This window comes from Sminthopsis crassicaudata, chromosome 1 (genome assembly GCF_048593235.1).
Source record: "Sminthopsis crassicaudata isolate SCR6 chromosome 1, ASM4859323v1, whole genome shotgun sequence".
NCBI classification, from domain to species: Eukaryota; Metazoa; Chordata; class Mammalia; order Dasyuromorphia; family Dasyuridae; genus Sminthopsis; species Sminthopsis crassicaudata.
This window is the reverse complement of record NC_133617.1, coordinates 624,072,741-624,093,461: the sequence shown is the minus strand read 5'-3', so window position 1 is coordinate 624,093,461 and position 20,721 is coordinate 624,072,741. Positions and strand designations below refer to the sequence as shown.

The following is a 20,721-nucleotide window of genomic DNA, read 5'->3' as shown; positions in this document are numbered from 1 at the left end:
TTCTTAGAACATATGCCTAGCAGCATGATACTGGAGTCAAACAGTACAAACATCTTAGTCACTTCTTTAACCTAATTTCAAATTGCTTTTCAGAATTCCAGCCAATTCACAGCCCCGCCAACAATAATTTAGTGTGCCAGTCTTGCCACAGCCCCTCCCACTATTTCCTTAAGATTGTAGATTATAGTTGGAAGGGATTTCAGAGGCCATCTTGTCCAACCACATCATCTTTTATCATTTTTGCCAATTTACTGGGTGTGAAATAAAACCTCAAAGTGATTTTGAACAATCTTTCATGTGGTCATTAATAGTTCAGTACCATTCTTTTGAATGTTGTTTATTCATATTATTTGGCCACTTCTTGGGGGGGATTGTCATTTATATATCAAAATGATTTTTTACAATAGCATTGTCATATTTCATGTCATGCTTCTGACTTTTAATGAGTAAAAAGCTCCCATCAGTACCTTAGCTTGTCCCTTCCTGAGGTTGGTCCCACTCTTACAGATATATTCTTTGCAAAGCACTTGGTCTTTAGCAATCCCCTTCAACAAGCTAAATATCATTTATGTTCCATCGCAGATTTTCTGGATTGAGATAGTTTTAGACATCTCCAGAATTTTCTCTTTAAAGGGCCAGCACATTATGTTGAAAAAATTAACAAACTTTTTTGATCAGTGATTCAAAATAATTTCATCAGTCTTTTTACATGCACATATACACACACAAACATAATCCTTGTAGCTATCCTTCTCCTTGAAATATCCTGCTACCCTTTCTTTCCTGGTAAAACTTTTTTAGTGTCAAAGCAGGAGATAACTGGATAATAAGGTAATGCTCTTCTCTCTAGTCATGTCCTTCCAGAACTCCCTACATGGACACTGTCAATTCCTGAAACTGAAAAATCAGAAGCTTTGGATAGGGGATACATATCTTAGATCCTAAGCTCCATATTCCATGCTGTGCATATTACTTATCACATCCCATATTCTGGGCTCCTCAATTATCACTGCCCATTCTGCTCCCCACATCCTGTACTTCATATCCCGAAGCCTTCTCCTATGGTCCACATCCTACACTGGGCACCCCACAGTTCAGGAATATAAAGCAAGTTGTATTTCTAAATTTTTATTTTCTTTGAGAAACAGAAACAAACCAGACACCTTCTACTCAAGTCAATACGGTATCTGGCAGGGTGCTTTCTCCTCATGTTAAACTCTGTAAGTTTGCCCATCTTGAAATCCTAGGAGGATGAGGAACAGGAGGCTTTCATTAGATTAGTGTTGAGGACATGCATTGTGAGGGAAAAATGCATCTAAAATAATACAAAAACTAAAAAGGAGTGATATTCCTGACTCAGCAATTGGCTTCACTATTTCCCCACTTTCCTGGCCTCAAAACAGCCCTCCTGGAAGAGAAATGAAAAGTCAGTGGGGGTAAATGGGAAGACAATTCCTAACCGTAAAAGCTTTCTCTTTTTGATGTCATGTTTTGAAAATCTGTGGCCAGGATTGTGGGAGAATGTGCAGAGACGCATTGATTTATAAGCCACAGATTTTCAAGAGTTCAAAAGTGTGAGCCCATAATCTGTGGGAAGTGAAGCCTAAAAAAGTGTTCTTAGTGTGGACATGTCCTTCAGGGCTTGGCTGGAACAAAGCTTCTGATTTTCCACAGAGTCACACCAAAGTGAGTAACAATAAATAAGGCCAAACGTAAGTTCAAGTTCACTGTTATGTACTTGTGGAATGTAGTAAAACTGAATTGTGGTTCATGGTGAGGTTGTTATTCAAATTCAATACAAAAATATCATCTTTAAAGAGCAAATGGAGATGATTATCTGAATGTTTCAAACTTCTCCTGCCACCAAATCTTGTTTCTGTAAGAATTATCTAGATCACTGGGGAAAAAAAAAAAAAAAAAAAGTGTTTTGTAGAGTTAAAGTTACAGTTATGTTTTCAGTTTTTCAAGGAAAGGGATATCTTTCCACCACTAGAAGCCCAGCTATGACCTAGGCTTGGTACTAACCACATAGAATAAGAATCAGTTTTTAATGATCTACTCCCAGATTGTTCTTACTCTCCGAATTCCGCCAAGAAGTCACAGAAAGGAGGATGCCCACGAGGATCTAGTGTCACCTTTCTTCAGACAGGTTAACACCCTCCCATCTGGAGGAGGGACAGACTTAGGATAATAAGGATTATCACAGCAGGGGAAATCACTCACACTAAGACCAGCTTTCTACTGACTTTTAAAACCAAGATGTCTTTTGCTTCTAGAATCCCTCTCATCATGGGATGGGATCCCCTTCTCAGAACAAGTATGAACCAAACCTGTGAAAATCTGGGCTGAATAAAGGAAAAAAGAAATTAGTGACTCCTAATTAGAAGGGGAAATGTTTTTCCTACTCCCTCCAAATAATGTGTATACATATATTTTCAGAGCAGAATGGTTCAAATAGATCAAACCTGTGAAAGCCTTGGCTGAATGAAGGAAAAAAGAGACTAGTAACTGCCAGTTAGAAGGGGTATTTTTTTTTCTGCTTCGTCCAAATAAAGTGTATATATATTCTCAGAGCAGAATGTTTTAAAGGGACTAAGACTGTGAAAGTCTAGGGTGAATGAAGGAAAAAAGAGACTAGTAACTGCTAGTTAGAAGGAGTAATTTTTTTTCTATTCCCTCCAAATAACGTATATATTTTTAAATTTGCATGTTTATTTAAGATGCCTGTCTGATTAACTATGCGTCCCCGGATTTCCTTCTTTCCCTCCCAGTCCCACTTTCATTTTCTTCATTACAAGACCTTGGTGCTCCTTTCCCAGAACTTTAGCTCAGTTCCCACCTCTTTTGTTAGGAAATGAAGCTTTACTCTTTGCCCTTGACATTTCAGAGCTGCACTTAAACATCTTATTTTGCCTACAATGTAACCAATTCTACCCTTCAACCCTTATTTCCATGGAGACTGGATGAGGGGGGAGGGAGAACGCAGTGAGGTGGGGGGAGACAGCACAAGGAGCCTGAGTGAGAAAGCCAGAGGGAATGGAGGAATGGGAGGGAGGCTTCCGTGAACTCCTGCTAGTCCTCTTCTCACCCCTCGGTAGTCCGTACCCCACTAGTCAGGAAGCCATTCCTTTTCAGACCTTGTGTACAAATTGTAGATGCTTGGCTTGTCGTTGCCCTGACAACAACATGTGGAAACCCTTCATGCTATGCATTTCCCAGGCTTCTCTGGGAGAATGGGGTGACTAAGGTTGAAGGGTCCCTGGGGGGGCAGGGAAGAATGTGACAAAAGGAGATAGAGAGGAGCTGGGAGGGGAGAAGGGGGGAGAGAGGAAGAGACGAGAAAGAGACAGAGAGACAGAAAAAGAGACACACAGAGAGAAGAGAGATAAAGCCAGAGAGAGACAGAGATAGAGACAGAGAGAGACCCAGAAAGAGAAACAAAGACAGAGACAGTGAGAGAGACAGAGACAGAGAATGGCAGATAGAAACAGAGCAGGGGAACAACCAGTAGCAAAATCAGCAATGAGAACCAGCCACCCCATGGGAGAAAACTTCAGACTGCCTTAATAAAGAAGCACACACATCCCCCTGCCTCTGCCTTACCTGGGGCCAGGACAGCTCTTACCAGCTTCTCCCTCCACTGCTGAGGCCTGGAGAGCTTGGGTGATTTACCTAACATCACAAGCTAGCAGGTAACAGAGCTGGGACTTTTTTTTTTCCTCCAATGCCACATAGTCTGCATTCAAATAGCATCTTTTTGAATAAAAAATGAAAAAGCTCTGATTCAGTGTCTCCCACATGGCCAGACACTGCACTAAAGTTGTGGATACAATTGTTGAAGAAATTTAAATTCACATTTATTTAAACGGCTTCATTTTTTTTTTTTAATGAAGAACAAGACATACATAATATAAAAGACATACAGGATTTAAAGAAACTTCTTATCTGATTTAGGATCATAGCTTTAGAGCTAGAAAGACCTGGGAAGTAAGTTAGTCTAATAAGGGTTCTTTAAGTTTATACAAACTGCCTCATGAATTTTAGAAATGAGGAACCTAAAGGCCAGAGAGAGATGGGCCTCTGTGGCTTGCCAAAGGCGACAACAGGGAGTAAGTAGAAAAACTTGAGTTCCTATGCAAAAAATAAGTATGGAGGTCATTAATCTTGAAGGACAGAAATATGAGGTATTAGATAGCCAGCTTCCTCTATCCCCAAGTGACATTTACTTAAAACACCATCAGTTCCTAAAAGCCTGATCCCCTAGAGCTGTTGGTCCTGGAAGTTCCACCCTATGACCCTTCTTTACTCAGTAGCCTGGCACCTAACTGAACACACACTGGTCACTCATTTCCGTACTTTTGATGAGGCCTGGAATAGGGGTTTTATAAGGAGAGGTTTAGCTAAAGGGGCCTGTGGGTGGAGTCCCAAGTCAGCTCCTCATTGGGTTTCAGCCAGAGTTAGAATTTACTAGGTGTGGATTGGGAAATCTGAGCAGATCATTAGAATGGGGGCTGGGACAGTCCAAGTAGCCTCAGAACCGATGGAGGCTGTGGGAGCCCAGATATCTCCCATTGGAGTTCTAAAGAATGCTTTTGACAGGATTTGTGAATCAAAGGTCCTAGCTTCTTGAATTGAATGCATCACCTAGGAGGGGCTGGGAATCAGAAAGGAATAAATCAATCTGAAAGGATTAGTTTCTTAAAGGGAGCACAACCCACATCATTTTCTTGGCAGAGATAATGGAGGAGTTTGCCATTTTCTCCAGCTCATTTTACAGATGAGGAAACTGAGGCACACAGACTCTTTAGAAAAGCTCCATGCATCCCACCAGTGTGTTCTCAAGTTACTGTTTTTATTTTTTTTTTAAACCATCTACCTCCCAAAAAAATACCATCCTCAAATAACTCAAATTGGATAGACTCTTTCCTGAGCCACCTTCCCCTTGATCTTCTGACCCAAGCTTTCTAACTTCACCCTTTGTGGAAAATCTAATTTTCAAGGCAACTTCTAATTTTTTTTTTTTTGAGTAGCTATAAGTCAGGAATGGGAGGAGATGGGAGGAGAGAATTGGAGGAAGGGCAAGCCATGGAAAAAGAACTAGCATGAGACCGGAACAAGAGCACAGAATAGGAGGCAAAAAAAAAAAAAAAAAAAAAAAAAGGAAGAAAAAGAAAATCCTGCTGCTTGTGACCACTTATGAGAAGCATCCGGCCTATTGTGTTGCTGATGCTACTGTGAGAGACCCACAGAGAAAGAACTAAAGAATTCCTGTTTCAGTTCAGGCACCAAGGGAAACAGTTACCCAAAGTCTTCCCCGCCAGGGCAGGAAAGCAGAGATAGTCCAAGATGTGATTCAGAGCAACTAATAAAAGCCAGGGCTGGGAGGGAGAGGCTAGGGCCTGGGGATCTGAGTGGAACACAGATTGGCCCATTTTTGATTGCATGGTCAACTGTTGTAAATTGGCACCGACCTAATGAATGGGTGCATGGGGGGGGCTAATTTAATTTTTTACTGGGTTCCAGGAAAGAGTGGACAAGGATAAAAGGGGCTCAGTTTAGGACTTGCAGCTAATATTTTCTTTCTCCTTTAAATAGTAATTGACTGGTTATTTCAGTGAGTTTGCTGTATATCCACTGATAAAGCCAAAGTCATGGCTTAGTTCCCATGAAGGCTATTAGTTTCCCTGCATTCCATCTTTTAAATGGGTATTATCAGTCATAAAGAAAGGAAAAATTAAGGTGTATTGTTTTATTTTTCTGGGGCTCAGTGTCTTTGTATAGTAAATGGAGAGATTGAATGAAACAAGAGGTTCTCAATGTAATATGCGGTCCATGATGAAAAACTGTTTTCATAATAATAATAATGTGTTATTTATAAAATGCACACAAATAAAAGCTCTTTGGGGTCCTTGATAATTTTTAAGAGCATGTTTAAGACCTTGAGACCAAAATGTTTGAGAAACACTGGATTAGGTGATCTTTAAAATCCCTTTATGCTCTAGAATTTTATCATTGCCTGTGAATCCATCTTCCCTACTGAGCTTCTTAATGATACTAGAGTTACATAGGAGGATTACAGATGAAGAAAATACTTGATTTTGTCTGTTGGTAAGAGTTTATCCTAGCTCAGAATGATCAATAGGAACATTCCTGAGAGTTTTGAAAGGAAGGGGATCATAATATAATGATGAAGGGACTAAAAAACCTGGATGGCACAGGAAGATAGCATGATGGTAGCAAAATGGGAACAGACATCAGGAAGGACACCAGAAAGCCAGTCACTAAAGTTCACTAATTTTGAATCACTGATTTTGTTTGTTTCATTGTGAGAACTGTGGGAGGCAGGTGAGTAGAAAGAGATTTACAGACAACTCATCACATTTATTCTAAACCTTTTTTCTCAGTACTTAGTCTAAATAATAATACCTAAATATTAAATTGTAAAAGGGACTTCAGAAGCCATATTAAAATGTTTACCCAAGTCATCTACAGAGGCCCTAAGAAGGGCCCAGTTAGCCTCTGCTTAAAGACCTGCCAGGGAAAAGGCCTTTATTACATCTCAAGATAAACCATTTTACTACAGCTTGAATTTTTATGGAAGTGTTTCTTTTTGTTAAGCACAGTTTTGCCTCACTGAATCTACTACTATTATCTCTGGAACTAAGCAAAACAAATGAAATCTCTCAAATTAATACTCTACAAAATGGTTGGAAACAGTTATTACCTTATTTTTATCTAAGTATCTGTATTTTCTTCAGCCAATTTTTTTGTGATGTAGTTTTTATGAGTGTCCATATTTTGGCACAGCACAAAATCTTGATAATATTGACAAAATATAAAATCAAGAATTTACCTCATCTCTAAAAAAAGAGAGGGTGAGGCTATTCTAACACTAAAATATTGATCCTAGGAAACAAAAGAAAATGCTGTTGAACAGAAAGATGGTTTGGTATTTTTCTGTATCTCTCAGTTACAAAAGAAAAGAATAAAGGAGGATAGATAGAAGACAACCAATGATGTCAAAACTTTTCTGGAAACATTAGCAACTGTTTTATATTTGCTCGTTATAAACAAAACATAGCATGGTCCCTCTCTCTAGATAGTAACCATTAAAGATATCTTGATGCCTTAATTTCATATAGAACATATTTGCAAATACTCAATCCTTAGTTTTTGTGATTATTTCAAATTTTCTGTTTTGTTTTCATTGTCTTTTGGTTAGAATGTGTTCTGTATTCTAGGGCAGCTTGAAAAACCTTGGAGTCCTTGCCCATAATTCCTCAAGAATTAGAAATTTAGGGAGAGTAAAAGTTAAGAATTATGGGAATGTTAGGATATAGGACTTTAGAGATCATCTCATTGAAACTCCTTATGAGAAAACTGAGGTCCAAGCAAAGTATGATCTTGCTCTAGTTAATTAGTTTGGTGGGTGGCAGTTCTAATCATTGTGTACTAGGAACCAGAAGGTGAAGTGAGAGGAGGCCCAATTGATGGAACATATTTTTCTAGGTCAGCAGCAGCAGCAGAGATTAGAAGTAGTTAAAATTGGCAGAGGGAATTAAACTTGAAACCTGATTTATCTATGTATGTGAATTGCAATTAAGTTAGTAGGTGATTGGAATAAAAGCTCAAAATATGTAGAAAATGTTTATACATAGAGTGTACCCATTTTGAAAGAAGTTAATAGGACTCAATCTGCCTAAATCAGCTCAATATTGTGCTAAAAGGAAACCTAGACCATTCTACCAAAAATTTAATAAGGCTTTCACAAACACACCCTCCCCTTCATCAAATAGTAGTGAAAAATACCTGTGAAAGAATGTCATTATACTTTCTCTGTCCCAGCCCAGCACTACTAAAAATTGAAGTTTTATTTAGTCTAGTTTCAGAGATGAGGAATCTACTTAGCAAATAGGAAAAAAGGTCGGTGCGTTCTTTGATCCAACCAATGCTGACCTATTCTGAGTCTAATATAACTGGGTCATTTTGTCCATGTTTTGACTAGGTGGGAAACCAAACACTCCTAGCATATCTGAACCAAGCCCCAATCCTGGGGAGCAAGAAAGCCATGGGGTGAAGGAGGCTACTAATCATCTTCTCACTGGAGCATTCAGTTGATTTATGCTTTAAAACCAATCTCCTTGTGTTTGCCTTTACCAGGGATGGCTGCCCTAGATAGTAAGGCCTCAGGGAAGATGGGAATGAGAGCAGTGGTCTATTACATGACCACCACAATCATTGCTGTGGTGATTGGCATAATCATTGTCATCATCATCCATCCTGGGAAAGGCTCAAAGGAGAACATGCACAGAGAAGGCAAAATTGTGCAAGTGACAGCCGCAGACGCCTTCCTTGACTTGATCAGGTATGTCCCTGCAGCAGGTGCAACTGTGCTGACTCACTGCTGAGTCACCCAAGGCTTCCCATTTCCCAGGAACCAAACCTGCATCCTCCCTGGGCTGGGGGGAAAGATTACAAGATGCTACTTTTCATGGGAAACATCTTTTTGACGTGGAGTTCTTTCTCTTTTTCTCTTTCTCTTCACCCAAACCAGCCCTCCCCCAATTAAAATAAAGATCCATTGAATAAGTCAAATAAAGGGACTCCCAATTGGATCATCCCATTCCAAATTCCAATTTTGCTACTTAATGTGATGTAGGACAAGTGCAGAGTTTTTTGGAACAGTTATAAGGAGTTCCTAACTTTGTGTTAGTGAGCATGGTTTTATATATATTTATCTATATATATATATATGTATATATATATGTATATGTATTATATATAGAACATATACATCAAATATATAATATATATCTTATATATACACAATATTTCAGAAGTTTCCTTTGTAATCCTATGCATTTAAAAACATTCTCAAAAAGCATCCTCACATATAACTATAATTCAAAACAATTTCCTTTGTAATCCTATGTACTTAAAACATTATTCTCAAAAAACATTCACAGGCTTCACCAGACTGCCAAGAAACAAAAAATAAATAAATAAAGTTTAAATCTTCTTGGACTTAGATAAATTCTAAGATCCCCTTCAGCTCTAAAGCTATGAACCTTCTTATATTTATAGAGCATCTTCTTTCCCATATTGCTCTATAAAGCCCCTTTTTGGATATCCAGGAGTTTCATCTTCACCATACAGATCATGTAAGACCTCCAACTTTAGCTACATATTTATACAGTGAAACTTCATAAATTTTCTGCTAAATATGAATCTGTGATTATGATATCTTGGCAAGGCTAAAATTGATCTTTGTTTTAATTTTGAAGGAAGCACTCACCTAAGGAAATTAGTAATATACATATATGGGATCCAAAATACAAAATACATTCAAAAAACAAAATAAAAAAAAAAGCAATGCCTAGGAGACAGCAGTTTTTAAGGACTTCATTAGCATCTGTGTACACACAATTTGCTAATTACACATGATCCTCATCAGTCAATAACATAAGGAGATGACATGGCTGGCATCTGACCATTGGTGAGGTGAAGTTCTTAACTCCCCAGTGTCCACTATTGGTACCTTTCCTATTAAAATGAATGCCCAGCTTTGCTCTTAAGAGTGGATGTAATCTTTTCCCTGTCCCTTTTACCTGCTTCCTGAAAAAACAGCCAAAAAAACTTTGCTTTTTCTAAGAAATACAATATGGAAGCCTAGATATTAAAGAAGAAAAAGAATACAGACATATATAGATTTCTCAGTAATCTTGATCCTGTACAAAGTACAAAGATATTCTCTTTATTTATTTCTTTATTCTCTTATTGGACTAAAGAAATATCACAGACCAATGGAAAGTGATCTGGATTTAGAACCAGAAAACCTAAGTTTAAATCCCAGCTCTTCCACTTCTTTCTTGGACAAGTCATTGGACATATCTGTAATCTCACTTTCCTAATTTGTAAAAAAGAGGAAGCTATATAACTTCTAATGTCTTTTCTAGGTCTAGATCTGTGATTCTATAAATCAGTATTTTATTAAACTCAAATAAGTGCTAATGGCCACTAGAACTACACAAGAGTCCTTGTGGTCCAATATCCTCAGCCTAGTTCTAGGTATGAGAATCCCAGTTGGGATCTCCTGCCCTTGGTTTCAAGATTTATAAGTAGCTTCTTTCACCCACAGTCCCTTCAGCTATGGATTTGTTGGGATCCTATTGTTAGCCCCCTAGCACCATCAAATAAGACTTCCCAGTCCCCTTACTTAGCCTACAGAAATTTCTTCTGAATTTTCTGGTCTCTAGGAATTAATTCTCATAGCTGCTTCAGTTCCTGGTGGACTAGATAGTCTCAGGTCCTAGACCTAGTTTATGACCCAGTTTCTGTTTACCCAAGCAAATTCCCCGGTCAGATGTAACAAGTTGTTCTTGCCTTTAGCTAAAGTATGGCCCATCCTTTTATTTATTGCCTTTCCCGGGGACCTGGGATCTCCCCCTGAGCCCATGTGGTCCGAGGCACTACAATCTCTGCTGCTGCTGTGTCAGCACAGCCTGGAAGACAATTTCCCTCTTTCCTATTCAAGTTCCTTTTTCTGGAATTCCCTGATCCATAGTTCATCACCAGTGCTGATGTGATGGGCATCCCCTGGGACCAATCTAACAATTGCCACCTTATTCTGAATCTGTCCAATATCATGTGACTAAATGGCTAAGTTAAGACTGAATTTGGTCTAAAGTCCAGAGAAGCCCAACATTCTGGGAGAGTCATTCAGCTTAACTAAGTGACTGATGAAGTCCTTTGTGAGACCATCTATGTGTCCTGAACCAGTCATCCCCTACCTCCTTCTTCCAACAAGTTATAACAATAACCACAAAATGTCATGATCTTTATAATAATGTTTTTCAAAAGTTCTCTAGAATTCTTCTTTAATTGAAGGATCACAAATTTAGCCTTTTAGAAGTCACCTGGTACAACCCCCTCCTTTTATAACCTCAGAGGAACCTGAAGTCAAGAAGGGTTAAATATGTTGTCCAAGGTCACACAGATAATAAATTATGCGGGGCAGCTGGATGGTGTCGAGGATAGATTACTGGCCCTGGAGTCAGGAGGAGCTGAGTTCAAATTCAGATGAGACACAACACTCTTTGACCTCCAGGCAAGCCATTTAAACCCAAAGGAAAAAAATATAATAAATTGGGGACTCAAGGACCTCTGACACAAAATCTAACAGTCCACTGAACCAAATATGAGTTAATTATTTTTAGAATACCACATATAATTGTTATGTAAGAAATAATAAGCAGGATGATTTCAGAAAAGCCTGGAAAAACTTAAATGAACTCATGCTAAGTGAAGTGAGTAGAACCAAGGGAACAATGTACACAGCAAAAAGATTATATGATGATCAACTGTGATGGATATGGCTCTTTTCAAAAATGGGGAAACTCAAAGCAATTTCAATAGACTTGGAAGGGAAATAGCCATCCATATTTAGAGAAAATTATAGAGACTAAATGTGGATCAAACATTATATTTTTATCTTTTTTATTGTTATTTCTTTGCCTGCTTGGGTTTGTGGGGTTTTTTGGTCTTTCGCTTGTCTTTCCTCTTTTGATCTGATTGTTCTTTTGCAACATAATGAATATGGAAATATATTTTTAAAAAACTGCACATGTCCAACCTATATTGGACTGCTTGCTGTCTAGAGGAGAGGAGGGGAAGGGAGGGAGAAAACACTGGAACATAAGATTCTGCAAAGGTGAATGTTGAAAACTATCTGCATTTATTTGGAAAAAATAAAAAGCTGTTATAAAAAAGAAAGAAAGAAAAAGGTGGAGGTGGGGGAGATTGACACTGACTAACTACTTAAAAATAAAGATTGGAATTACTAAAATATTAAAAAAGGAAAACTACAAACAATAATAATACTAATATATCATCATATCCCCCTTATGAGTAAGAAATGGACCATTTCACCATTCTTGGCTGATAACAAATGCAACTTTGGGGAAAATTATAAAGCATGCTGTTTGCCTGTGGAAAACCAAACAGGCTGACCTGCCAGCACTCTCTGTGCTCATGTACCTAACAACAGAACTAATAATAGAACTTATTCCCAAAGCTAAGACTTTGAATTTCTTTCCCTTCCTCCTTTACCCCTAGTGAGGCCCATAATAAGCCATTTCACTTGAAACTTTTAGCCTGGACTCTCCTACATCTCAGTTTTGCTGTGAGTGTTCATGGAAATGCTAGCACAGATAGTAACTTTGAGAGCAGTGATAGCCATTGAAAAGGGATCAGAGAGATCTGAGCCTGGTACTCATGCTGACACAGTGGAGAGGGTGGTATATCAAAAAGGGTCATTTCAGACTACTGTTCATAACCTTTAAAAGTACATTATGGCACACTAAATCCTTTATGGCAGCCTCCATCCTCTCACAGATTTCTTACATCACAGATATCAGAGCCAGAAAAGGCCTTCAAAATTATTTTGCACAAGAGGTAATCAAGGCCCTGAGAGTTGTAACAAGGAATTTGTCTAAGAACAATTTGTCCTTCTCCCAAGTCCTCCTTCATTCATGGAGGAGCAAACAGTATGATACAAAATTTAACTTAATACTTCAGTTAACCAGACTCTTCTCAAGGATGGGAAAGGGCTTAAAATCCAACAGAGATGTCATCTGTTTTCATTCTCTTTGCATTCAAGGTCCCCTAGCATCTCATGGCACCTATCTTTTCAGCGTTACTATTTCTCTAGGTATATACTTCCCGTAAAATTCTGGGTCTCCATTTCCTATCTGTGGATTGATAGTATCAGTCCCTTGTACTTTAAGTCTGTGATTCTGTTGCTCAAATATCTTTCTTTATAACTTTCTAATGCAGTTATCATATGATTGCACATTACAGCTATCATTTTGGTGTCTTATCCCCTAACTAAACTATAAGCTCCTTGAGCTATCTTAACTATCTTGAGCTTGAACTATCTTAACTAAATTCAATCCCCTTTAGCGTCTAGCACAGTGTTTTGCACATAAAAAGCACTTAAAATTTTGTTGCATAGATATGACCCCCTGCCCCACCTATGCTCTCCCAGCCCCAGACAAATGCCTGGGTTAATCAAATAAACCTTCACCTTTGAAAAGGCAAAGCTTTGGTGGGAAAGGGACATAATTGAATTTGTTCAGGATATTCTCCCAATGATTTCCTTTCTCTCTTCACAGGAATATGTTCCCTCCCAATCTGGTGGAAGCCTGCTTTAAACAGGTAAAAACCTAATGGCTATTTCTTTTTACTTTCAAAGTTCCTCTAATACTATGCTAATGAAATGAACAAATCTCCCAAATCTCCCATTATAGCAGATAGTAGAGAGTCTCCCAGAAAGAGAGAAGCTGAGTCAGAGCCCACTTGCTATTCTTTTATCGTACATGAAGGGCAGCCAACATCTCTAAAATAAAAACACCATTCAGCAAGTGATTTTTTCTACTGTTGTTGCTATTGGACCTGCTTTCAGGTCCAATAGACCAATTTAGAGAACTCTTGGTTATGAAGCTCCCTCTCCCAATGCTGATCTCAATTGTTAAAAGTTTTTGAAAGTGGCAAGCTGTTGCAAGTTTTTGCAGAAAAGCTAATTGACTTGCCCCAGGGTCAAAAGTCAGTATGTGTCAAGGGTGGGCTTTGAATTCATGACTTCCTAACTCAGAGGCCAGTTCATCATCCTGTTTCCACCAAAATGAGAGAGAGAGAGAGAAAAGAAGAAGGAAAAAGAAGAAGAAGAAGAAGAAGAAGAAGAAGAAGAAGAAGAAGAAGAAGAAGAAGAAGAAGAAGAAGAAGAAGAAGAAGAAGAAGAAGAAGAAGAAGAAGAAGAAGAAGAAGAAGAAGAAGAAGAAGAAGAAGAAAAGAAGAAGAAAAGAAGAAGAAGAAGAAGAAGAAGAAGAAGAAGAAGAAGAAGAAAAGAAGAAGAATACCAAATAAGATCATGAAGAAATGAACCAGACTAAAAAATTATTCCACAAAAACAATAATAACATGCTTTTGAGGGCTTTCTAGGCTTTTGTAGTTGCTTACAAGCAATAGAGAATTTAAAGGAAATTTAGAGCCCTAGAGATTCCAAGGATAGAACGGTACTACACCACATGTAACTGGGGAGAAAAACAAAATGCTATTTTTAAAAAATACTCTCATGCCAGGAAAAATTCAGGGTGGCAGGAACCCCTTACAGCTGCAGCAGAGAGAAAAACCAAATATCTAGTTTCTCTGAAATGAATGAGAAAATTTCCTGTTATCCCTACAGGAAAATGAAAGAACTAAAATAGGTGACTTAATTCACCATAAAAGTGGATGGGAGATAGGGTCTCTCTTGCAAGTGACTCTCTTGAATGTAGGATAAAATACGAATGCCTCTTTGGGGGGGTTGAAATCCCTACTTCATTCCCATCTTTCCAGACTTATTTTACATCCCTCTGCTTCATGCACTAAACATTCCAATAGAGGTAATCTCCATACCATTCCTTAAAATCAGTATCTCCATAATTTTGTACAGGTTGATTCCATTGCCTGGAATGTACTTCCATTTACCTTTACTTCTTAAAATCTCTAGTTCTATCTTCCTCAGCAGAAATTACTTTGCATTTAATTGACTTTCTACATGTTTTGTATTTAATTATCTATGTTCCAATAGAATACAAGTCCGAGGGCAGGGATTAATTTTTTTTGAGGGGGTGGTTCCATTGCATAGCACAGTGCTCTAATTAAATACCTGCTGAATGAAGAAATGGTCACCTCATGCAACTTACAGTCTAATAAGGAGATATGTGATAGAAACATTAAGAAATATGACCATTTCAAAAAAGTGTGAGCATGAAAAGTACAGCAAGCACCTTGCCCTTGAGTGTTGGAAAGAAGCAGCGGGACCCAATTGGGGATGTTAGCAAAGGTAAAAAGTGATATCTACATGCATGTATGCACACATTAATGCAGACACGTTTAAGCTGCATTCGATTACTTGCGGTCCAGGGGGAGGAACGAAGAAGAAAAAGTTGCAACACTAGGTTTTGCAAGGTTTTGTTGAAAAGTATCTTTGCACGGATTTTGAAAATAAAAAGCTGTTATTATTATTTAAAATAATTTAATGCAGAGATTGGGGAAAGTGTAAACTGATTTCGGTTTTCAGAACTCTTAGAATCTTAGACCTTACCTTGTCACTTAATTTGTAGTAATTACAAGCCAGCTTGCTCTAGTTTTCTCGTCATTTCATTTAATCTCAATAAATATAAAGTTGGGGGCGGACGGACGGAGGATGGGGAGGGAGTAGAGCGCAGCGCAGCGCAGCGTGGGATCCCGGGGCCGCGGGCGCGGAGCCAGCCGAGCCGTAGTGAGGCCCGGGGGAGGAGGCCGCCCGGAGGCCAGCTCAGGGGAGGAGGCGACTGTTGCGGGGGAGGAGGCGCCCGCACTACTTCGCTCCCGCCTTTGCCCGCACGGTGCGCGCTCCCGCCATACCCGCTCTGGCCCCGCCTCCAGATGCCCGGAGGGGTATAAAGGCGGTGAAGCCGCCCTGCTCAGTCGGTCCGAGATGGAGCAGCGGGAGGAGCGGGCCACGAGCCCCGGCTCCGGCCCTGACCTTTGCCCCAGCGTGCAGCAGCCTCTGCCCCTGGACTTCACTGTGGAGAACGTGGAGAAGGCCCTAAACCTGCTCTACCATGACCCTGACATCGAGAAAAAGAACGTGGCCCAGGAGTGGCTGGTGCAGGCCCAGCTCTCCCCTCAGGCCTGGCACTTCAGCTGGCAGCTGCTGCAGCCGGACAAGGAACCCGAGATCCAGTACTTCGGCGCCAGCTCCCTGTACTTCAAGATATCCCGCTACTGGAGCGACATTCCCGCAGAGCAGTACGAGGATCTGAAGGCCCAGCTGGTGGCGCACATAGGCCGCTTCGCCGGCGGCTCCAAGATGGTGTTGACGCGGCTGTGCGTCACGCTAGCCTCGCTGGCCCTGAGCATGATGCCGGACGCGTGGCCCTCTGCCGTCGCGGACATGGTGGGCCTGTTTCAGACCGAGGGCGCCGCCGAGGACTGGCAGGACCAAAGCCTGGCCCTGCTGGAGCTCTTGACCGTGCTTCCCGAGGAGCTCGAGACCAGCCGGCTCCCGCCGGAGCGCCAGAGCGAGGTGCGCGCTGTGCTGGCGCAGGAGTACAGAGCCGTGATCCCGCTGCTGGAGGAGCTGCTGCTGCAGCCCCAGCTGCCCAGCGCCGTCAAGCAGAAGGCCCTCAAGTGCTTCTCCAGCTGGGTGCCCCTGGAGGTGCCGTTGCTGGATTGTGAGGTGCTGATGCAGGCCGCCTTCGAGGCCCTCAGCGACCCCGAGCTCTTCGACTGCAGCGTGGAGGCCATCGTCATTGCCATCGCGCAGCCTGATTCGCAGAGGTACGTGAGCACGCTGCTCAAGCTGGTGCCCCTGGTGCTCGGGCTGCAGGAGCAGCTCCAGCGGGCGGTTCAGGACGGGGACTTGGAGACGTCTCATGGCATCTGCAGAATTGCCGTGGCTTTGGGGGAGAACCACTCGAGAGCCCTGCTGGACCAGGTGGAGCACTGGCAGAGTTTCTTGGCCTTGGTCAACATGATCATGTTCTGCACGGGCATCCCGGGCCATTCGATGGTGGTCAATGAGATCACCAGCTCCATGACGCTCACTTTCTGGTACACCCTGCAGGATGACATCTTGTCCCTGGAGGCAGACAAGCAGGCCATGTGCCAGCAGCTGTACCGCCCCGTCTACTTCCACCTGGTGGATGTGCTCCTTTATAAGGCCCAGTTTCCCGCAGATGAAGAGTACAGCTTCTGGTCCTCAGATGAGAAGGAGCAGTTCCGGATCTACAGAGTGGACATTTCGGACACCCTGGTGAACATGTACGAGATGCTAGGGGCAGAGATGCTGAATAGCCTCTATGACAAGCTGGGCCGCCTGCTCACCAACCCCCAGCAGCCCTGCGCCTGGCAGCACACTGAGGCTCTGCTCTATGGGTTCCAGTCCATCGCGGAAACCATTGATGTCAATCACTCGGAGGCGGTACCCGGACTTGTGGACCTCATCCCCCGCATCAGCATCAGCAACGTGCACCTGGGCGACACCGTCATGTTCACCATCGGGGCCCTGTCGGAGTGGCTGGCCGACCACCCGGGCATGATTAATGGCGTCCTGCCCCTGGTGCTGCACTCGCTGGCCAATCCGGCCCTCTCCGTGTCTTCTGTGTCCACCCTCAAGAAGATCTGCCGGGAGTGCAAGAACGAGCTGCCTCCGTTTGCCGCCAACATTGTCGCAGTGTCCCAGGAGGTGCTGACAAAGCAGATTCACAAGACGGGTCAGTGCATGTGGCTGATGCAAGCCCTGGGTTTTCTGCTGTCCTCCTTGCAAGTGGAAGAGAGTCTGAAAAACCTCCACTCACTGGTCACACCCTTCATCCATCAGCTGGGGAAGTTGGCTGAGGAAATGACCAGCCCGGCTAACAAGCTGGCCATCATCCACATCCTGGGGCTCATGTCAAACCTCCTCACTACACTGGACATCGGTCACCATGAGGACCAGAGTGATGGCTCCCAGATCAGTAAGCTGCCTGCACCCCAGAAATGCAACCCGGTGGAGACTGTGCTGCAGCAAGTGTTCCGGCTCATCCAGAAGGTGCTGAGCAAGTGGTTAAATGATGCCCAGGTGGTAGAGGCGGTGTGCACTATCTTGGAGAAAACCATCAAGACCTTGCTGGATGACTTTATGCCCATGATTCCCCAGCTCTGTGAGATGGTGAGACAGATGTTCAACTCAGTTCCACAGGCCCCTGCCCTCAGTCTCACTCGCCAGCTGGTACGCATTTTTGCGCAAGAACCGGCTCACTTTCCTCCCATCAAGGACCTCTTCTTCTTCGTCACCTCTGTCACACTTACCCACTTCCAGCAAAGGCCCAAGAATCATTTATTTGTTGATTCATTTATGCAACTCCTGGCTCAGGTCCTGAAGCAGAAGCCCGACCTCTTCCTGTCTGACAGCCTGGATGTTAAGGCTATGTTCCAGTGTGGTCTGTTGGCGCTCAAGTTTCCCGAGGCCCTGACGGTCAAGGCCTCCTGTGGCTTCTTTGCAGAGTTGCTGCCCCAGTGTGAGGAGAACCCATCCATCAGGCAGGTGGTCCATGAGCATGGCAAAGAGCTGCTGCAGACTGTGCTCGAGGTCGTCAGTGGTCAGGTCTCCCGCAGCCTCCTGGATTCCTTTGCTGATGTCATCTTTGCCCTCAACAAAACCTGTTTCAACTGCCTCAGCGTGTGGATCAAGGAGGTGATGGAGCTACAGGATTTTCCCTCGCCTCTGCTTAGTGCCGAGCAGAGAGATGCCTTTATCCAGCAGGTCCTCAAAAGGCGGGTGAACAAGCGTCGAGTGAAGGAGATGGTGAAAGAGTTAATGCTGCTCTGCCGGGAGGTCGAGGACCTTGACTACACTGTTGACGAACTAGAGCTTGCTGAGGCCGAGTTTCTGTAGAATAAGCCCCAAACATTCCTTCTGTAGAAAATAAATATTAAGTTTTGTTGTCAATCAAAGACACAGACCTATGGTTCTGGTCAAGAGTGCAATGTAACTAATACCTGAAAGTGTCTATTTTTCTACAGTAGTGTTTTTTTCTTTTTTTGGATTGCCAGCCCTTACCCATGTTTAATTGATTTTGCCTGAGGTGCCAAAATTCCTAGTTATAGTACTGCTGATAGAAATTTCAACTTTCATCAGAAGTGGAGAGGCTTTTTTTTATGACTGGCAATGGTCCATAGCAAGAATGCTGAATCAGGAAACCAAGGTTTCTGTGTGTGCTGTTTACTGATATATTTTTTTTTAAAAACTGATGCCCCGTATCATTTTTCTGTATGCTTGGTGGTAATCTCTGTGACTGATTCTGAATTTCTATTTTCTAAAATAGCCAGCAAGCAGCTGGATCAGTGTGAGCTGCCAAGAAAACAGATGTTTTCAAAAGTCAAAACTACAAAGAAATATATTACTGGGATTTCACTGTTACATAAGGTCCAGTTCCCACTGATATATGGCAACTTGATATAGAACTTCCACCTTATGGGATTAATAATAGAAGGAATTTTCTTCTGACTTTGAATTGTGGGATCTTTAGATGTGAAGATTGTTCATCCCCAAGCCCTGCACTGCCAGTTCAGGGCAGCCCCTTGGGGTACCTCAGGGTTCTCAAATATATGCGATTTTGATCTGATAGAATTGAGATCATAGAGAAGCTCAAAATTACATAACTTTGGTTATCTAGGTAATTCATAGAGAATTCATCTGCTTTATGAAGTCCATATGGATTACTATATGTCAGGGAATAGTTGTATAGTATTTGCTGCTACTATATTTAGCAATTAGAATTGAAGACCATATATTCAAATGAATAATACATCCTTTTCAAGTGTTTCTGTTATTGGTTTGGGATAATTAACCCCCAAACCAGGAAAATGTAGCAAGTATGTAATTCTCTTTTATTTCCCCTGGGTTTGGAGAGAGTCAAGTTGATTCCTCCCATTTGTAAAGTTAAGCTAATCTTTTGGAAAATGTACACATTATAACAAACACCAGGAGATTCCTGTGGCTCCTGAATATGAATGTCATTCCAAAGTGCCATGCTTTTGTACCTCAGTGATTTTATTCTCCTTTCTAGTTAAAAACAGATATCAACTAACAAGGCCACAGAGAATGGGAATTTCATTCCTCTACTTTTCTTACAGAAATATGCACTTAATGACAAGACTTCTTTTTTGACCTTGACTCTCAGGGTTAAGGGGAAACCCTCAAGGGCTTTGAAACCATGGGTCAGTAGCAGAATACCCTGCATAGGCTTCCTCAGCTCTGTAGAAAAGGTTTATACAAACTTGATTTGGCTCCATGCACAGGATGTTAATTGGGGGAATTTATTTAAGTAGAAGTACAGCCTTAATTTCAGTTTCTGTTATTTTAACGAGCTGTGGAATGGTTCCACAAAGCCAAAAGTGTCAATCTTTCTAGGGGGGTTTGATTTTGAGTCATCAAAATTTCTTATTGTTTTAGGAGGCCTCGTTTCACATTTCAGAATTTTAAAAAATGTCATTTCCTGAATTTAAAAACAAACTAAGTGAGTGTGTGAAAGTGCCAATCAAGCTTGGACTGGCTCAGCTGACAGGCTAACAAATGTGCCACTGAGGCAGCAACTACATAGAGACTCTTCAGACTTGGCCTTGCCTGAGGACCAGTCACCATACCTGTATGGTGCATGAGGAACTTTACTTGAATTGATATGCTTTGATTTTCTAGCACTTTCATTTCTAATTATATCCCTCCTCCTACTATTTCCAAAGAGCCATTCTTTATAGCATAGTTTTTTTTTTGTTTTTTTTTTAAAGGTGGAGGGGGGAAGCAGGTCTGCAAAACTACTTAATATAAACAGTGTATGTAGTATTTCATGTCTCTTCATCCCACCATTTTTATAAAGAAGAAAAGAAGATGCACTTTCCTCACTCATCTTCAAGACCATGTTTGATATTTTATTGAACTTTTCATTTGGGTATTGTTGCTGTTCTTCCTATTTACATTGCTGTAGTCGATGCCAATTCAAATCAATAAAGGTCATTAAGTGCCTATTGTGTGTGTAGTATTGCACTAAGAACAGGGGGTGCAGCACCAAAAGGAAGTTGGAAAGTGAAGGAGGGAGTGCCAAGGGAAGAGTCATCTTGTTGCCGGGAATTCTCCCCAAATAGAGCCACCAAGTC

The 20,721-nt window shown here is 41.5% G+C and overlaps 2 protein-coding genes across 3 annotated transcripts in view; both read left to right on the top strand.

Annotated features, from left to right (window-relative positions):
• Window positions 1-20,721, top strand: part of SLC1A3 (solute carrier family 1 member 3) — a 103,016-nt gene that overhangs the window by 64,487 nt on the left and 17,808 nt on the right. For both annotated transcript variants that reach the window (XM_074282641.1, XM_074282642.1), the window contains 2 exons: window positions 8,161-8,365; window positions 13,173-13,215. In XM_074282641.1, coding sequence (XP_074138742.1) covers window positions 8,161-8,365; window positions 13,173-13,215 — 248 coding nt within the window. The remainder of the gene's footprint in view (window positions 1-8,160; window positions 8,366-13,172; window positions 13,216-20,721) is intronic.
• Window positions 15,379-20,590, top strand: LOC141551239 (importin-13-like). Its single transcript, XM_074282640.1, has one exon. The coding sequence runs from the start codon at window positions 15,521-15,523 to the stop codon at window positions 18,461-18,463; it is 2,943 nt and encodes a 980-aa protein (XP_074138741.1). The 5' UTR covers window positions 15,379-15,520; the 3' UTR covers window positions 18,464-20,590.

What these genes read in the sequence shown, in the direction of transcription:
- LOC141551239 (XM_074282640.1), top strand. Translation starts at nt 15,521, where the DNA reads ATGGAGCAGCGGGAGGAGCGGGCCACGAGCCCCGGCTCCGGCCCTGAC.